The sequence below is a fragment of the Mesoplodon mirus genome (genome assembly GCF_964341445.2).
Source record: "Mesoplodon mirus genome assembly, chromosome: 3".
Classification (NCBI taxonomy): Eukaryota; Metazoa; Chordata; class Mammalia; order Artiodactyla; family Ziphiidae; genus Mesoplodon; species Mesoplodon mirus.
The window spans coordinates 22,133,359-22,152,875 of NC_138978.1; the positions used below are offsets into that span (position 1 = coordinate 22,133,359).

At 41.4% G+C, this 19,517-nt stretch overlaps 1 protein-coding gene across 1 annotated transcript in view; it reads right to left on the bottom strand.

Annotated features, from left to right (window-relative positions):
- STPG1 (sperm tail PG-rich repeat containing 1) overlaps positions 1 to 19,517 on the bottom strand; it is a 51,911-nt gene that overhangs the window by 26,913 nt on the left and 5,481 nt on the right. The window contains exons 3-4 of the mRNA XM_082613293.1: positions 14,467 to 14,607; positions 6,703 to 6,821 (exon numbers count right to left, since the gene is read on the bottom strand). Coding sequence (XP_082469419.1) covers positions 6,703 to 6,821; positions 14,467 to 14,593 — 246 coding nt within the window. The 5' untranslated portion in view covers positions 14,594 to 14,607. The remainder of the gene's footprint in view (positions 1 to 6,702; positions 6,822 to 14,466; positions 14,608 to 19,517) is intronic.

Consider the following 19,517-nt stretch of genomic DNA (forward strand, 5'->3'; position numbering starts at 1 on the left):
CTCACGGGCCCAGCCTCTCCGCGGCATGTGGGATCTTCCCGGACCGGGGCACAAACCCGCATCCCCTGCATCGGCAGGCGGACTCTCAACCACTGCGCCACCAGGGAAGCCCAGGAGCACTATTCATTTGAGCTCTGCTGATTGCCTGTTGTGTGTTCCACGGGGAGCTCTGCGCCAGGGCTACACCCGTTGTCCCCTGTGCACGTGAAGACTGAATGAGTCAATGCACGTCCCATCGGCCTCATCATTACCAGTCCTCAAGTTGCCACAACAGCCTCAAGGGAGCCAGGACTTTCCCTCAGCGGTGGTTAAAGGCCCTCAGAGCGGGACGGAGCAAGAGATGATTGGCTGATGTTGCTGGGCAACATTTGGTGGAAATGCACTTTGAGAGCTCTTTTGAAGGATTAAAGTCCCAAATGGGCAGCACGTGCAAAGGGCGGGACACAGATTGACATTCACTTGACCTTGGGATAGGTTTAGAGAGGTCATGAGGAGGAGGGGAAGAGAGGGAGCAGGGCATTTACCCCCTCACCCCAGGCAGCTCCTTAGGGTATGGGAGGGCCTAATGTCCACAACCTGGACCCAGTCACATCTGCACACAGCCTGTATTTTCTCGTCCCAATTTCATAGCTTCTGTCCAATTAAGACTTTCAGGTTTGTCAACCCATTTCCTGGTTGGAAAATGCGCTCTCTGCTGGATCATTGGCCAAAGCCCACAACACTAGAGCTGCCTTTTGACCCTTCAGGGATATTCCGCCCTGCTTTGGTCTATTTTGGGGGTGGCCAGCTGGGGTTCTCAGGAGTGCACAAGATGAATGAAAACTAAGAGTCTGCGGAAGGGCTAGCGGTATATAACAGGAGGAAGACACGCCTGAGGTGGAAACAGAGCCCTGTCCTGTGGTTAACCCACTGGCAAAAGTGCCCAGGAATTTGGGGTTCCTGCGGGAACAATTTCCTTTTACAAATGCCTCTGGTCTTAGGGTCTTAGGACAATGCATCCATCCACCCTTTTCTCAGGCTGATGTGGCCAAAGTGGTGATAGTATGGGCCAGAAGACAGGAGAGCCAGTGTCTGCCCCCAGGGCACGTCCCCTCACTGGGCCTCAGCCCCCTCATCTGTGAACCCACAAAGAGGCAAGTGCGGGTGTGGAGGTCTATAGTTTTCAACCCCACTCCGGGCCTCCATGAGGAACTCAGGGAAAGGGGGCCCGATTGGCAGTGGCTTTGAGCAGCAAGTCCCCTTTACCCGCTCCACCGACGGGCCTCAGCATGGGATGCCGTCACAGATGGGGCCTCTCTGCTGAGCCCAGGGATTTCGGGGTCACTGAAGCCCTTCTGGTTCAAACTGTCTACAACCCTGAGAAGTGCCCCTTGTAAGACGCCCTTCCTCCTTTCTGCTTTCTCCCCTCTCCCCGCCCCAACTCCATACACTAATGTCTGGCATCAAAGTTTCCATGCCTCTGATAGCAGAGGAGAAGGGAGAGGCAGGGAGCATACTTCAAGCAAGAAAATGACACCTTTTTGTTCAGAATGGGGATCTCAGAAATGAAAGATCCCTGGGCGCCCTCAGGGAGCAACCAGGAAAAGTGGGATGAGTTCTCTCCTTTTTTTTTTTTTTGCGGTACCCGGGCCTCTCACTGTTGTGGCCTCTCCCGTTGCGGAGCACAGGCTCCGGACGCGCAGGCTCAGCGGCCATGGGCCACGGGCCCAGCCGCTCTGCAGCGTGTGGGATCCTCCCAAACCGGGGCACGAACCGGCGTCCCCCACATCAGTAGGCGGACTCTCAACCACTGTGCCACCAGGGAAGCCCCGGGATGAGTTCTCTTGAGGAGATTGTTTCTTAGTGGCCCAGGTGAAGAGCAGGTGGGGGGGAAGCCCAGGGACACTGGCCACCTGGGCAGACGAAAATGGGGACCAGGTCTTTGCCCATCGCTGGCCTGGCTGGGTTGGAAACAGAGTCAGACATGAGAAGCCAAACCTGCATTTTCAAAGCATCGGTTTACATCAGTACCGTCTCTGAGCACCCGTGCTCCTCTTTTGCAGAGCCCTCCTCTTTGTTAACTCTGGTGTCAGCTCGTTAGCAGGCCTTTGAAATCCCCTGAATGGAATGTGCGCCAAGACTCAATTCAACAAGCACACACTGAAGTCTGCTGTGGGCCAGGGCCCAGGAGGGGGCACCAGGATACAGGCGGTTGGCAGCTTAGATGTTCTAGGAATGGGATGGAGGAGACGCAGCAAAGCAATGCAAGATGGGTGGGACAAGTTCTCGTGGCTCGTAGACTTGAGTTGGGATCATTCATTCGACCCATTTTTGAGGGGCTTTGGGGGTCTGGAAAGGACAATGACTGCTGCCCAAGGAGTTCCGGCTGGGTGGAGACAAGATGTGCATGCCCATTACCACCCTGCCAAGCAGAAGGTGCTCGGGCATTCAGGGGAAGGTGTGCTGGCTTCCACCCGGGAGACGCCAGGAAACGGTGTGGGAGCCTGGAGCTGCTGCCAGGCTCGTCCTCACTCTGCCTGACCCTGGCTGTGCCACGTACTTAACCCTCTTTGTGTCTCAGAGTCATTATCTGAAAAGTGGGGATAATAACGGGACTTAGCTCCCAGGGTAATCAATGATGGGGATTAAATGAGTTCATAAAGGCAACATCTTCAAGGGGAGCCTGGCACACTGTCTGTGCCAGCCAAGTGTTTGCAGTTTCCACCAGCGTGTCCTGCAGACCCCTGAGGAAGGGGTGCTGGTGACTGATATGGAAGAGGTCAGGCTTCTAGAGCAGGAAGGTCGGGCAGACCCCACTGTGGTTCAAACACGCAGCTGAGTGCACATGTGGGGAAATTATCCCCTTGAATGTGGCGGTCTCTGCAAACTGAACTTCCTTTCATTGAAAAAATCTCTGACATTGGGCTTCCCTGGTGGCGCAGTGGTTGAGAATCTGCCTGCTAATGCAGGGGACACGGGTTCGAGCCCTGGTCTGGGAAGGTCCCACATGCCGCGGAGCAACTAGGCCCGTTGAGCCACAACTACTGAGCCTGCGCGTCTGGAGGCCGTGCTCCGCAACAAGAGAGGCCGCGATAGTGAGAGGCCCGCGCACCGCGATGAAGAGTGGCCCCTGCTTGCCACAACTAGAGAAAGTCCTTGCACAGAAATGAAGACCCAACACAGCCAAAAAAAAAATAAATTAATTAATAAATAAAAAGTCAAGCATTTGAAGCCCTTTTAAAAAAAAAAAAGAAAAATCTCTGACATTAAAAAATGCATTTAAAAATATCCCTGGTCTGGTGCCTTATCAAGGCAATAAGTGAACCGTATTAACTTTGTACAATTTCACCACAAATTAAACACTGTCCTGCTTACCACTGGGGAGGGTGGATTTGCTGTCAGGCTATGTCTGAAATTAACAAGTATTTTAAAATTGTGCATCTAGAGGAAAGGGTGTCTGTATCCTACCAGTATCCCTTCATGTGTGCCTGGAAGGGATTAATCAGGTTTAGGATCATGGAATAGTAATCCCTGGCAAGGGCCTACCTATTATAACATCCTTATTTTTAAGATGAGGAAACAGAGGTGCAAAGACTTTAAGGGAGTGTCCTTAGCGTTACACAGCTTGGGAAATAGTGACCACAATCCAGGGTGGCATGGGGACAGAATCGGGAGGCGGGGGAGGAAAGTGTCTCTCAGGTGGCTGGGCTATGCTCTGTCCCAGATTAGGCATGTCTCTTCATGCCCCCAGTGTCAGCAGCACATCTGTAAATAACTGTAAAATATTCAGGGAAGCAGACTTCATTTCTAGCAGCCAAAATTGCCAGTCTGGACACCGAGCTCAGTGAAGGATTCCTCGTACACGGCAGTCAGATTCTCATGGGGGATGTGAGCTGGGCAATGAGGCCCTGAAGTTTCTCTCCAAAGTCAGACTGATAAGGTAAGAGCACATTTCAGAGGGCACTGATTCTCTGTGTTAAAGGTGTGCTAGGGGCTTCCCTGGTGGCGCAGTGGTTGAGAGTCCGCCTGCCGATACAGGGGACATGGGTTCGTGCCCTGGTCCGGGAAGATCCCACATGCCGCGGAGCGGCTGGGCCTGTGAGCCATGGCCACTGAGCCTGCGTGTCCGGAGCCTGTGCTCTGCAACGGGAGAGGCCACAACAGTGAGAGGCCCGCGTAACACAAAAAAAAAAAAAAAAAAAAAAAAAGGTGTGCTAGATGTGTCACAGAATGAATGTGAGGACACAATCAAGTCATGAGATGAGGCACAGGGTGTGTACGATTAATGTCATAAGAAGGGTGGTGAGACACCAGAGTTTTAAAATCTGCTTTTAATTTGTATTGCCTCACTAAATTATTGGGTGATGTTAAACAGAATTCTTAACTTCTCAATGCCCATCCCTCTCAGGAAAAATGAAAATAATGAGCTGGCAATAAGACATTTTCTTCCTGTTTTTATAGCTTGAAGAACCTAAAAAAGTATAATAATCCAAACTGTACATTTCAAATGAGGAAACTGAAGCCCGGAAAAGTCAAGCGATTAGTCTAAACCCAGTCAGCTAGTAACAGAGCAAAACCCAGGGGACAGGGTTTATGGATCCCATGCCCTTTCTAAAAAATTCCATACTTATTTACAAAGTGCTTTCAAATGCTTAGATGAACGTTTTCACATTGTCAGACCAACACAACCACGTTTGAAAAGTACTAACCAAATTTCTGAGCTATTTCTCTCTTTATCGGATGCTGCCTATAGCTCTGGCTGGCTGCCACCTTGGTTCCTTCAGCAGAAAAATTTCTGAAAAGTAATAGTCATTTAAAATGCAAACTTTAAAAGCCAGACCATTCAGTTTCTGGATTTAAGTCTTCAGAACATGATCATGTAGAATGGGGCCTACGCACACGACATCTTCCCCTATCTTGAGCTTGGTCTGTTTGGCGGAAGCATTTTCAGAAACTCACTCGCTGACTTTCACAGATGGACTTGATGGCTTTGTGGGCCACAGAGGGAGGTGTGGTGCCATGTGTGGACAGAGCATGAGGCTTAGGAGTGAGCTGGGCCTGGGTTTGAGGTCTAATTCTTTCAACGTTGATTCAGCCGATATTCATGTGGGGCCTCTTATGTGTCAAACCCTGCATTGTGAGACCTCGGGTGGGTCAGTCATTTAACTTCCCTAAGCCCGGGTTTCCTCTTCTGTTAAATTAAGGTATAAACCCTTCCTCTTAGCATTGTTCAGAGGATTAGAAATATGGTCTAAAACTGGTTTCACGCATAGTAGGGATCGGTAAATGGTGGCTGTCATTATTTTTATTGGAGATTGGCTGCAGATATCTGAGAGATGGACAGTATATTATCAGTAAATTGACAAATGGAAAACCAGACAAAAAAGAGACAGAGAGACAGATGGACAGTTAAAACATAGAGAGGAGGGCTTCCCTGATGGAGCAGTGGTTGAGAGTCCGTCTGCCGATGCAGGGGACACGGGTTCGTGCCCCGGTCCGGGAAGGTCCCATATGCCGCGGAGCGGCTGGGCCCGTGAGCCATGGCCGCTGGGCCTGTGCATCCGGAGCCTGTGCCCCGCAACGGGAGAGGCCACAACAGTGAGAGGCCCGCGTACCGCAAAAAACAAACAAACAAACAAAAAAAACATAGAGAGGAAACTCCTGAGCGGATAGCTTATTTATCACCGTTGGAGAAAAACTGCAAGTAATTAAAAATATATGTGTGTGTGTACACACACACTATATTCTTTACTACTTGCTTTCTTGGAATCCTAAAATATCAGAAGTGGAGGGAACTTAAACATTCTCTAGCTCAGCGCTCTTGTTTACAAAGGAGGAAACAGGCCAAGGGGCACAGGGCTTGCCGAGGACTCACCTGCGTTCAGGACCCAGATCTCCCCATCCCCTCTCGCCATCTTGGCGAGGGGGTAGGATGAAAAACATTTTTAGAATGCAGCAAAAGGTAACTGACATGATGACTCCTCCAAAAGAATGTTATTCTAAAGGTCCTAGTTAAACGAATAAAGGAATGAAGATGTTAAAAGACTCTTGCGTCTGCGAGTTGCTTCCTCCCCCTGCTGGTGAGAGGGGAGAATATCAGACCTGGGCTTTCAGCCGGTGAAATTACAGAAGTTAGGTGAGGACCCGGCAGGACCCAAGCAGAACGTTCCAGATCAAAGAGAAAAAGAGACACAGATATTTGGGGAAGAGGGTAAGGAAGGCGGAAATGCAGGAACAGTTCTAACACATTGTCAAAGGAAGCTTAAAAAAGAGGGGGGTGTCATCACAAAGGTAATTTTACGTTTATTAGACTCGTTTATTTTTCCTTTTATGTTATTTGAAGAACGTCTTGTTCTTCCTGTCATGTTTTGAGTGAGGCTGGGGGGAGGGGGGAGGAAAGGATTTTTATCTTTTACTTCATACGTCTGGGATTTTTGCATATTTGATTTTTATAGTAATTTTTAAAATACATTTCTTGTTAAAAAACGTTTAGTTTCAGTGTGGCCCCATAAGTCCAGACATGTTTTCCACTGTATTTAATATCTTTCCAGCTCATTCCTCCAGCCCAGTCAGAGCGCACAGCTGGAGAGGGTGCTGCAGCTCCTTGGATGACACTGCCCTCTACTGGTCACAGAGGCAGACGCACCAGCCAGACTCGCGTGTCTGTCCCCTGAGGCTAAAATCCAGACTAAAAGTAAAGCATCTCTAAGACAACGTCATTACCTTTTTATGGTAAAACCTCTTGGCTTGACTATTAAATCCTTTTTTTTCTGATTCTGGAATCCTGGAAGGCTGATATTTAAAAGGAATGGAGGATTGTGTTGGATACGCAGCAGTAAAACCTAAACAACAAAAATAGAATAAAAAATAGCACAAAACACAGAACTGACGAGTGCACAAAACACAGAGCTATCTGTTAACATTTTATTTTAAACGGAATAAAAAGAGAAACTTGCCTTTTGACAAGAGATAAACATGAAACTGCATTTTTTTTTAAGACCCTCTTAGTAATTTATTGATTCCCGCCCCGCCATCCACCCCCCCCCAACCCCGCACCCAAGCACCTCCAGCTCTTAAACTAGTGAGACTTGGTCACACAGCTGAAGCATATTATCAAGGGAAGAGGAAGGATCTGACAGGAAAGGCGTTCTTGCCAAGGAGGAAGGGGACACAAAACCATTTGGAGCAGCCTTGGAAGAGAGCCAGGCAGGGGGACAGAGCAAGAGTCCTCACTCATCCTCAGCCCAGAGTCACAGATCAGCGAAGCACCGTAAAGATACAGAGAGGTCAGGAAACCCCAGAGCAGAGTGGGGCTCGCGCTCATTCTTCAGGACACAGTGCAACACAAGTGTAAGTTTAGGTTTCTGCTTTGAGCAGACTTGGGGTGAAAAAGCAGAAGGGGATCATTTATAGAAAATCAAGTTAAAATTTTATATGTCTGGGTTGTGATGTATAAATGATATATGAACTCCCCCTTTTCCTTCCTTCCACTCCCGATGAATGGTGCAGAGAACCAGAGAAGAGAGAGCTACACAGAGAAAGAGTTCCGGAGACGTGCACTAGGTTCCCCTCAAGTAGCTTCCCGAGTATCAATCAGCCCAGGCATGTGAGAAAACTCCCCAAGGGGAAAGATTCACCTGAAAAAGTTAGGGTAAACAATACCTGAACACTGGGAACAGGAATAGCTCCTGTTCCCACAAGTCAGAGTGGAAAACCTCATAATTTATGGGACACAAGGAGAATATGCAGAAGGGTTTTGCCTCAGAAATAGGGTAAAATTACCCCTAGGCTAAATGCTTCTCTGGTTCCAGCTAACAAAGCTTAAAAGCAAGACTTGAAAAAATCAAACTTCCCAAGTAATTTAACTGCATCCCAGAACAAAGCACAAGAATTCATAGGACTACTAAAATATACAGTACCCAACAGGTAAAAATAACTGGCATTTGATAAAAAATTAATGGGCATACAAAGAAGGGAAAAAATGCAATTCACAACGAGGAGAAAATAAACAATCGATCAAATCCAACTCAGAAATGATATAGATGATAGAATACAAGAACATTACATTATTACAATAATAATTGCATTTGATATGTTCAAGAAGCTGGAAAAAAGATTGAACTTATTAAGTAGGTACATGGAAGATATCAAGAAGGTCCAAATCAAACTTCTACAGATGAAAACTAAAAAGTCTGAGATTAAGAATACACTAGACACTGCAGAAAAAAGACTAGTGAACTTGAAGACATTGAAATACAAACTATTCAAAACAAAACACAGAGAGAAAAAGGACTAAAAAATACAGAGTATCAGTGAGCTTTGTGAAAACTTCAAGGAACCTAATATATGTTCCACAGAAGAGAGGCGGGAGAGAGGAAATAGAAAAAAATTTTTCAAGAAAAAAGTAGCTGAAATTTTCCAGATTTGATTTAAAAAAAAACATAAACCTGCAGATCAAAGAAAGGCAGTGAAACTCAGGCACATGAAATAGGAATTTAACTACACCAAGGCACATAATAATCAAATTGCTTTTTGTTTTTTTACTTTTAATTTATTTTTTTAAAGTTTTTGGCCTCACCACATAGCATGTGGGGATCCCAGTTCCCTGACCAGAGATCAAACCTGTGCCCCCTGCAGTGGAAGCACAGAGTCCTAACCACTGGACAGCCAGGGAAGTCTCCATCAAATTGCCTTTTAAAGTGATAGGAAGTCATAAAATCAGGCAGAGAAAAAAAGACACATTACACACAAAGCAACAAATATAAGAATAACAGCAGATGACCATCAGAAACAACATCTGTTAAGGTACCAGAAGGGAAAAACTATCGCCCTAGAATCCTGTACTCTGTAAAAATATCTCTCAAAGATGAAAGCAAAATAAAGACTTTTGAAGATATACAAAAACTAAAAGAATTAATCACCAGTAACCTGGAACTACAAGAAATAGAGGGAGTCCTTCAGGCAAGAGAAAAATGATACCGGTTGGAAATCTGGATCTACATAAAGGAATGAAGAGCTCTGGAACTAGTAAATATGTAGGTAAATGTAAAATGTAGAACCCTGAGTATAAATTGATGCATTTAGATATAAACATAAAATTTAAATCATTTTTTAAATAATTGACTATTTAAAGCAAAAATAATAACACTATTGTGGCATTTATAATGTATGTAGAAGACGTTTGACAGCAACAGTGCAAAGGCAAGGAAAGAAAAAATAAAAATATACTGTTGTAAGGTTCTTCTACTATATGTGAAGTGTAATACTATCCCTTGATGGTAGAATGTGATAAGATTAAAGATGTATATTATAAACTCTGTAGTACAGATCAGCAAACTTTTTCTATAAAGGGCCAGATAGTAAATATTTAAGGCTTTGCAGGCTCTATTGTCTCTATTGAAACCATTCAGCTCTGCCATTATAGAGTGAAAGAGCCACAGACAACACATAAACAAATAGAGGTAACTATGTTCCAATAAAATTTTATTTATAGAAACAGGCCACAGGTCAGATTAGGCCCAAGGGCCAAAGTTTGCCAACCCTTGCTCTAAAGCAACCACGAAGAAAACACTGCAAAGAGTTATTCCTAAAATGCCAACAAAGTAGACAAAATAGAAACAAAAAAAAATTCAATACAAAAGAATCCAGAAAATGTAAATAAAGAACAGATGGGACAGATAGAAAGCAAATAGATAGATGGTAGGCTTAAACTCACACACCAATAAGCACATTAAATTTAAATAGTCTAAATATCCCAATTACAAGACAGAGATGGTTGGATTGGATAAAAAAGAAAGACCTAACTACATGATGTCTACAAGAAATATACTCAATATAAACCCAGGAATAGGTTAAAAGTAAAAGTATGGGGAAAAGATACACTATGCTATCAAAAGAAAGCTAGGTATTAATATCAGACAAAGCAGATTGCAGAGCAAAAAATATTACCTGCAATAAAGAAGGTAATTTCATAATGATAAAGCGGTCAATTCCTCAAGAGAATATAACAATTCTAAGCACTGATATACTCAATAACAAGAAATTCAAAATACAGGAAATAAAAACTGATAGAACTGCACGAAGAAATAGAAGATTCCACAATAATTGTCAGAGATTTCAAAATCCCTCCCTCAATAATTTAAGCAAGTAGATAGAAGATCAATAGACACCCACGACTCGAACAATACTATTACCTAACTTGACCTAACTGACATTTATAGTACACTCCACCTATCAATTCTATACAATCTATCCTAGAAAACTGAAGAGAAAAAGACATTTCCCAAATCATTCTATGAGGCCAGTTACTACCATGTTACCAAAGCCAGACAGAGTCATTACAGAAGGTGAGAGGGAATCACTATAGATCATTAACCCTCATAAATATACATGCAGAAATTCTTATAAAAATGTTAGCAAATTAAACTCAACAATATATAAAAAAGATAATACATCATGATGAAATGAGGTTTATCCCAGTGATCCAAAGATAGGTTAACATTTGACGATCAATGTAATTCACCATATTGACAAACTAAAAAAGAAAAACTATATGATCATGTCAATAGAGGCAGAAGGGAATCATACAATATGTACTCTTTTTTGTCTGGTTTCTTTCACTGAGCACAGTTATTCTGAGATTCATCCATGTTGTTCAAGTATCAATACTTCATTGTTTTTTATTGCTGAGTAGTATTCCATTGTATAGAAATGTGACAGTTTTTTATCCATTGTTGATGAAAATTTGAATTGTTTCTAGATTGGAAGTATTTCAAGTAAAGCTATTAACAACATTCAATCCTAAGTCTTAAAATGGACATAAGTTTTCATTTCTCTTGGGTAAATACCTAGGAGAGGAATGGCTGTATCATAGTTTAACATTTTTGAGAAACTGCCAAACCCTTCTCCAAAGTTGTTCTATCTTTGTATATCTCCACTATTAGTGTATGAGAGTTACTGTTACTTCACATCCTCAACAACAATGGGCAGTCTTTTGTTTTTTTTTTTGGGCTGTGTTGGGTCTTTGTTGCTGCACGCGGGCTTTCTCTAGTTGCGGTGAGCAGGGGCTACTCTTCGTTGCGGCGTGCGGGCTTCTCATTGCAGTGGCTTCTCTTTTTGCTGAGCACACGGGCTTCAGTAGTAGTGGCTCATAGGCTCAATAGTTGTGGCTCGTGGGCTCTAGAGCACAGGCTCAGTAGTTGTGGCGCACGGGCTTAGTTGCTCCACGACATGTGGGATCTTCCCAGACCAGGGCTCGAACCCATGTTCCCTGCATTGGCAGGCAGATTCTTAACCACTGCACCACCAGGGAAGTCCCATGGGCAGTCTTTTTAATTCCAGCCATCCCATTAGATGTGTAGTGGTATCTCATTGTGACTTGAATTTGCATATCTCTAGTGACTAATGATGTTGAGCATCTCTTCATATGCTATTTGCTATCTGTTTATCTTTTTTTTGTTTTTTTTTTGGTGAAGTGTCTGTTTAGTAGACGGTGAAAGCACTTTGTAAAATTCAGTGTTCTTTTATGATTAAAAGAAAACCCTAGCAAACTAGAAATAGAAGCAAATTTCCTTAATCTGATAAAAGGTATCTATGACAAAAGCCTACACCAAACATGATACTGAAAGCTTTCTCTTGAGATAGAGAACGAAACCAGGTTGACTGCTTACATACTTCTGTTCAACATTGTACTGAAGAACTCTAACCAGTATAAAGGCCAAGAAAAATAAATAAAAGTACATAGATCAGAAAGGAAGGAAATAAAGCTGTCATTATTCATAGACAAGATTGTATATGGAGAAATTTCAAAAGAATCTATAGATAACCTATTAGAGGTAATAACTGAATATAGCAATGTCAATATACAAAAATCAATTAATTTTATTTCTATGCCAGCAGCAAACAATTAGAAAATGAAATTAAAATAGTACCATTTACAACAGCATAAAAATCAAATGCCTAGAATAGATATATAGAAGATATGCAAGGCCTCTGCATAGAAAACTATAAAACATTATTGAGAAAAATTTAAGAAGACTTAAATAAAAGAAAGGATACCCATGAACTGGAGAACTCAATATTGTAAAGATGTAAATGATCCCCACCTTGATGTCTAGAATCAATGCAATCTAAATCAAAATGACAGTAAAGATATTTTTAGGACATTAATGTGATGATTCGAAAATTTATATGGAAATTCAGTGTGGCCAAGAGTAGCCAAGATAAACATAGTACATAGTTGAAGGAATTATACTAGATAAGAAAAAAACTTTGTTATAGAGTTACAGTAATTAAAGGTGGTATTTGAACAGCATAAAGAATCCAGAAGCAGACCTGCATATACATAGACATGATTTACAACAATGATACCATTGCGGAGTAGTAGCAAAAGAATGCTCTTTCGATAAATGGTGCTGGGCAATTGGATATACATACTGAAAACAATAGATTTGGACATCTTCATACCATGCACACAAACAATTCCCAGTGAATTGTAGGTCTAGATGTGAAAGGTAAAATAATACAGTTATTAGAAGAAATTATTTTGGGATAGGCAAAGATTTCTTAAATAGGACAGACATATACACTAACTATAAGGTAAAATATTGATAAAATGGCCTATAGTAAAATCAAGAGCCTCTCTTCATTAGCACACCATTAAGAGAATGTAAAGGAAAGTCACAGACTGAGGGAAGATATTTACCTATAGCCAACAAACGGATACATTTCTAGAATGTTTTCAAGAACTCCTAAGAAAAGAAAAACCCAATAGAAAAAATGGGTAAAAAACTGGAACAGTCACTTCTCCAAAGAGAATATCCTAAAAGTCGGCCGACACATGAAAAAGTGCTCAATCTTTTTGATCAAAGGACAATGCAAATTAAAACCCTTATGAGCTAAAAATGTTGGTGAGGATGTGGAGCAACTGGAATGATCTTACATTGCTTGTAAGGAAGTAAAATTGGCACACTCACTTTGGAGAACTAGTGGTATCAACTAAGCTGATCATAAACACACTCTATGACCCAACAATTCTCCTAGGTATAGACCCAAGGAATATATACATACATGTCCCAAAAGACATGAACAAGAAGAGTCATAAAAGCTTTTAGTCATAGTACCTCAAAACAGGAAACAATCCAGATGTCCTTCAATAGTATAATGGATAAACTAATTGTGGTATATTAGAACAAAGAATGCTATGCCATTTTATGGCAATGAAAATGAACTAATCACTGATACATGAAACATGAAGTTAAATCTCTCAAACCTGAGAGAAAAAAGCCTGAGAGAAAAGAGTTCACATTGTAGGATTCCAATGTATATAAAGTTCAAAACAGACTAAAGTAATTAATGATATTAGAAGTCAGGATAGCCGTAGTGTTTACGTTTGCAGAGAAGGGGGATAATGCCCAGGGAAGGGACAAGACAAGGGTTTCTGGGATGCTGTTGTTTATCGCGGGGTCTGAGAAGTGATTCCATAGGTGGTGGTTTCTTTGTGAATATTCATTAAGCTGTACAATGATGATTTGTTTTCTGAATATATATTAAGCTCCAATTTTAAAGTATTAAAGAAAAGGCGAGAGCACTAAATCAAAAGATGGGAGGAAGAAAGAGAGGTCCAGCTGTGGGTTTGAGAGCAGCAGGGACTCTAGAGGCCCACCAGGGAGGTGGTCATACCCCTAAAAGAAAAAACAGTGGAGTGAGTGAGGATGAGTGGGGAATCAGCAATGATTCCCCAGGCCCAGAGGTAGTCCCGGATTAGTGCATACTAACAAAACCAAAGGAATACATGGGCTGAGACAGTGGACCTCTCATCTGTCTGGATGGATGACCCATGATCTGAGTACTTCTCCCCTCCCTCACCCAGACTCCCATCATCACATCACCTTTTTCCACTGAGAAAGATCCAGAACTTGAAATAAGGAGGAATAGCATTTGTGCCAGTAATGGCTGGAGTCTAACTTTCCAACAACCTGGCAGAATGGGGGCTTGGGTTAAGTTTTAGGAAATAAAGTAAGATCTCTTCCTCCTTCTCTCCCCCTCATCCTTTCTTCTCATAGTTTCTTCCCAATTATCACCCTAGAGGCAGTGGGAGAATGACCAAAGCAATCTATTTGATATACTTAAGAGTGGCCTTGGGGCTTCCCTGGTGGTGCAGTGGTTGAGAGTCCGCCTGCTGATGCAGGGGACATGGGTTCGTGCCCCCGTCCGGGAGGATCCCACATGCCGCGGAGTGGCTGGGCCCGTGAGCCGTGGCCGCTGAGCCTGTGCGTCCGGAGCCTGTGCTCCTCAACGGGAGAGGCCACAACAGTGAGAGGCCCGCGTACAGCAAAAAAAAAAAAAAAAAAAAAAAAAAAAAAGAGTGGCCTTGTAGGTATAACCCAGGATTTACTATATGCCCCTAAAATTTGCTCTTACATACTAAAATGCACATATGTCAGGAGCTCTCGTCCCCAGAGACCTCTGTTATAAAATTCACTAGACCTTTCTGTACTCTGCCAGCCTTTCTGGAATATTTTTTGCCAGAGTGTTGGTCTTTTTGCATGGAGTTGCCCATCTTGGCAAAGTTCTGTGATATATTCCATGCGTTTGATGAAAAACTTGACTGCATGTTCTTCTAAGCACCTGAAACAGCAAAATACAGCATTTGTAGGATCACTTCACAATCTCGGTAAGTATGTCGATTGGGTTCTGTTGTATCTGCAGGATAAACTGAGAAATCTTGTGGGTAGAGGCTGAGATTTACCAAGTTCTATGACCCCAAATCCCAAACACATCGCACTGCTTGTAGTGGGAACTCTGTAGGTGTTCTCTGTTGACGGTGCTTACAGAGCTCCTGTAGGCGTGAGGTTTATAAATTTATTTCTACTGAGATAAGTTACATACAATATAATTCATCGGTTCAAAGTGTACATTTTTAAGTTTTGGCAAGTGTTTACAATTGTGTAAAATACCACAACAATTAAGATCTAAATATATCCAACCTCCCCCACCCCAAAGCTCCCTATGTCTCTTTGCAGTCAATACCCTCCTAACCCTGGCATCTGGAAACCACTGCTTTTCTTTCTGTCACAATAGTTGCCTTTTCTAGAATGTCATATATGTGTAATCATATAGTATGTACTGTTTTGTGTCTATTTTTTTTTCACTTAGCACAATGCTTTTGAGATTCTTGCATGTGGTAGCATGTATCAATAATTTGTCCCAGTTGCTACACATTCTCACCAACACATTTGGTAAGTCTTACTAATTTTAGGCATTCCAGTGATTGTATAGTGGTATCTCATTGTCATTTTAATTTGTATATTTTCATGTACTTATTTGCCATTTGTTTACATCCTTTGGTGAAGTGTCTGTTCAAATCTTGACTATTTTTTTAAACAATTGGATTATTTCACTATTGAGTTATAGAAGTTCCTAATATATTCTGGATACAAGCCCTTTATCATATATGTGTTTTAGAAATATCTGCTCCCAGTCTGAGGCTTGCCTTTTCATTTTCTTTCTTTTTTTCCGGTATGCGGGCCTCTCACTGTTGTGGCCTCTCCCATTGCGGACCACAGGCTCCCGACGCACAGGTCCAGCGGCCATGGCTCACGGGCCCAGCCGCTCTGCGGCATGTGGGATCCTCCCGGACCGGGGCACGAACCTGTGTCCCCTGCATCGGCAGGCGGACTCTCAACCACTGCGCCACCAGGGAAACCCACCTTTTCATTTTCTTAACAGTGTCTTTTCAAAAGCAAAAGTTTTCATCTTGATCAGGTCGAATTTATCGATTATGATTTTTTGTTTGTTTGTTTGTTTTTTTCTTTGTATCGATTTTTTTTTATGGTTTGTGATTCTTTTTTGTCTTGTCTAAGAAATCTTTGCCTAACTCAAGGTCACAAATATTTTCTTCTATGTTTTCTTCTAGAAGTTTTATACTTTTAGCTATTATGCTTAGGTCTAAGATTCATTCTGAATTAAGTTTTATATTTGGCATGAGATATAGGTCAGGTTTGTTTTATTGCATTTAAATATTCAATGGTTCTAGCACCATTTGTTGAAAAGAATATCCTTTTCTCTATTGAATTATTTTGGCATAGTCATCAAAAGTCCAAGAATTCTGTTCTTTTGACCTATATGTATACCCTTATACCAACAGCGCACTATCTTGGCTTTATAAGTTTTGAAATCAAGGTAGTTGCAACTTTGTTTTTCACTTTCAAAATTATTTTGACTATACTAGTTCTTTTTAAAGTTATTATTATATAAGTTTCAGGAGTACAGAATTGTAATTTGACACCTGTGTACGCTACAAAATGATCACCACCACAGGTCTAGTTACCATCCATCACCATACAGTTGATGCCCTTCACACGTTTCACCCCCACCCCAACACACTTCCCTCTGGGAACCATTGGTACTAGCCCTTATAAGCTCTTTCGAATTACCATGCAATTTATACAACTAGCAGGTCAATTTCTACCAAAAAACCTCTTTGGATTTGAATTGAAATTTCACTGAACCTATAAAACAATTTAGAGAGAATTAATATCTTAACTTTGTTGAGTGTTATGATCCATTAACGTGGTATATTTCTCCAATTATTTTCAACATTAAGTATGACAATGTTAATTGTAGGTTTTCTTATAAAAGCATTTTATCACTTCCAATCCTAGTTTCTTCAGAGATTTTAACAGGAACAGGTGTTGAATTTTATCAAATACTTTTTCTGCATCTATGGAAATGATCATATTATTATTCTTTTTGGGTATTCTAATGGGATTATATTGATTGATTTTCAAATGTTAAAACAATCTAGTATTTCTGGAATAAATTCTACTTGATCATGATATACTATCAATTTTGTATATTTCTGAATTCAATTTACTAAAATTTTGCCAAGGATCTTTTTGCATCCACATTCATGAAAGATATTAGCCTGCAGTTTTCTCTTTTTTGTAATGTCTTTGGGTTTGGTATCAGAGTAATGCTGGATTCATAAAATGAGTTTCTCTTTTATTTTCTGGAAGAGTTTGTGTAGAATTGGTACTATTTCTTCCTTAACTTTTTGATAGAATTTATGAGTAAAGCCATTTGGGCCAGGAGTTTTTTCAGTGGGAAGGTTTTTTAATGACAAACTCCATTTGCTTGTTAGATATAGGGTCTTCAGATTATCTATGTCTTCTTGAGTGAGCTTTGGTAATTTGTGTCTTTCAAGGAAGATTTTCCATTTCATCTCTGTCGTGTAACTTATTGGCATTAAGTTGTTCATAATAGTCCCTTTTTATCCTTTATGTCTGTAAGTTCTGTAGTAATATCCCTCCTTCATTTCTGATATTGGTAATTTGCATCTTATATCTTTTTGTTAAGACTGGCTAGAGGTTTATGGATCTTTTCAAAAGAAAACAGCAGGGGGGTTCATTGATTTTTTTCCCATTTCTGTTTTCTATTTCATTTACTTCTACTATTACCATTATTATTTCCTTCTTTCTATTTACTTTAGGCTTCATTTGCTCTTCTTTTTCTAGCTTTTTAAGGTGGAAGCTTAAATCATGGAATTTAGACCTTTCTTCTTTCTTAATATAAGCATTTAATGCTGTGAATTTTCCTCTAATCCCTGTTTTAACAGCATCTCATGTATGTTGAAATGTTGTGCCTTCATTTTCTTCCTAAACTAGCTTCTATTTTTCTTATATCTTTTGACATATGGTTTATTTGGAAGACTGCTGTTTAATTTCCAAGTAGCTGGAGGGATTTTGAGTTTTTCTGTCGTTATTGGATGGAGGTTTTTTAAAATAAATGTCAATTAGGTCAAATTGGTTGATAATGTTGATCAAGTCTTTTATATCCTTATTGATTTTCTCTTTATTCATTCTATCAATATGGAGAGAAAAGTGTTGAAATCTCCCACATTATATTATTGTGAATTTGTTTATTTCTTTTTTAAGTTTTGTCAGTTTTTGCTCCATGTATTTTAAAGCACTGTTTGGTGCATGCACATTTATAATTTTTACCTCTTCTTGGTGAATTGAACCCTTTATCACTGTGAAATGCCCCTCTTTATCCCTGGTAATAGTCCTTGTTCTGAAGTCTATTTTTTCTGATATTAATATAGTCACTCCAGTTTTCTTTTGACTACTGTTAGCAAACTGTATCTTTTTGCATCCTTTTACTTTTAACCTAACTGTGTCTTTATATATATATATATATATATATATATATATTTTTTTTTTTTTTTTTTTGCGGTATGTAGGCCTCTAACCGCCGCGGCCTCTCCCGTCGCGGAGCACAGGCTCCGGACGCGCAGGCGAGGCGGCCATGGCCCACGGGCCCAGCCGCTCCGTGGCATGTGGGATCCTCCCGGACCGGGGCACGAACCCGTGTCCCCTGCATCGGCAGGCGGACTCTCAACCACTGCGCCACCAGAGAAGCCCCCTGTGTCTTTATATTTAAAGTTGGTTTCTTAAAGGTAACATATAGTTGAGTTGGATCTTGGTTTTTTAAAATCTGTTCTGGTTATCTCTTTTTTTTTTTTTTTAAGAAGATGTTGGGGATAGGAGTTTATTAATTAATTTATTTTTGCTGTGTTGGGTCTTCGTTTCTGTGCGTGGGCTTTCTCTAGTTGTGGCAAGCGGGGGCCAGTCTTCATCGCGGTGCGTGGGCCTCTCACTATCACGGCCTCTCTTGTCACGTAGCACAGGCTCCAGACGCGCAGGCTCAGTAGTTGTGGCTCATGGGCCTAGTTGCTCTGCGGCATGTGGGATCTTCCCAGACCAGGGCTCGAACCTGTGTCCCCTGCATTAGCAGGCAGATTCTCAACCACTGCGCCACCAGGGAAGCCCTGGTTATCTCTTTTTGATTGGAGTGTTTAAAATTTTTACATTTAATGTAAAAATTTATATGGTTGGATTTAAATCTACCATTCTCCTATTTGATCTTTGTTCCTTTTTTCCTTCATTCTTTTGGATTAAATGAGTATTTCTTATGATTCAATTTTACCTTCATTGCTGATTTATTAGCTATACCTATTTTATTTTTAGCAGTTGCTTTAAGGTTTAGCGTTTACATCTTTAATTTATCACAGTAAAAAAAAACACCACTTCACATATAACGTAAGAAGTTTACAATAGTATACTTCCATTTCCCACATTCCATACTTTTTGTTATTTTGAGATACATTTTAGTTCTACATATATTATGAATCTCATGTTATTAGTTTTTTTAAAGACTTGTTTTAATTTTATTCATTTTTTGGCTGCATTGGGTCTTTGTTGCTATGAGCGGGCTTTCTCTAGTTGTGGCAAACGGGGACTACTCTTTGTTGTGGTGCACGGGCTCCTCATTGCAGTGGCTTCTCTTGTTGCAGAACTCGGGCTCTAGGCGCGCAGGCTTCAGTAATGTAGCACCCGGGCTCAGTAGTTGCAATAAGTGGGCCCTAGAGTGTGTGGGCTTCAGTAGTTGTGGTGTGTGGGCTCAATAGTTGTGGCACGCAGTCTCAGTAGTTGTGGCACGTGGGCTTAGTTGCTCTGCAGCATGTGGGATCTTCCCAG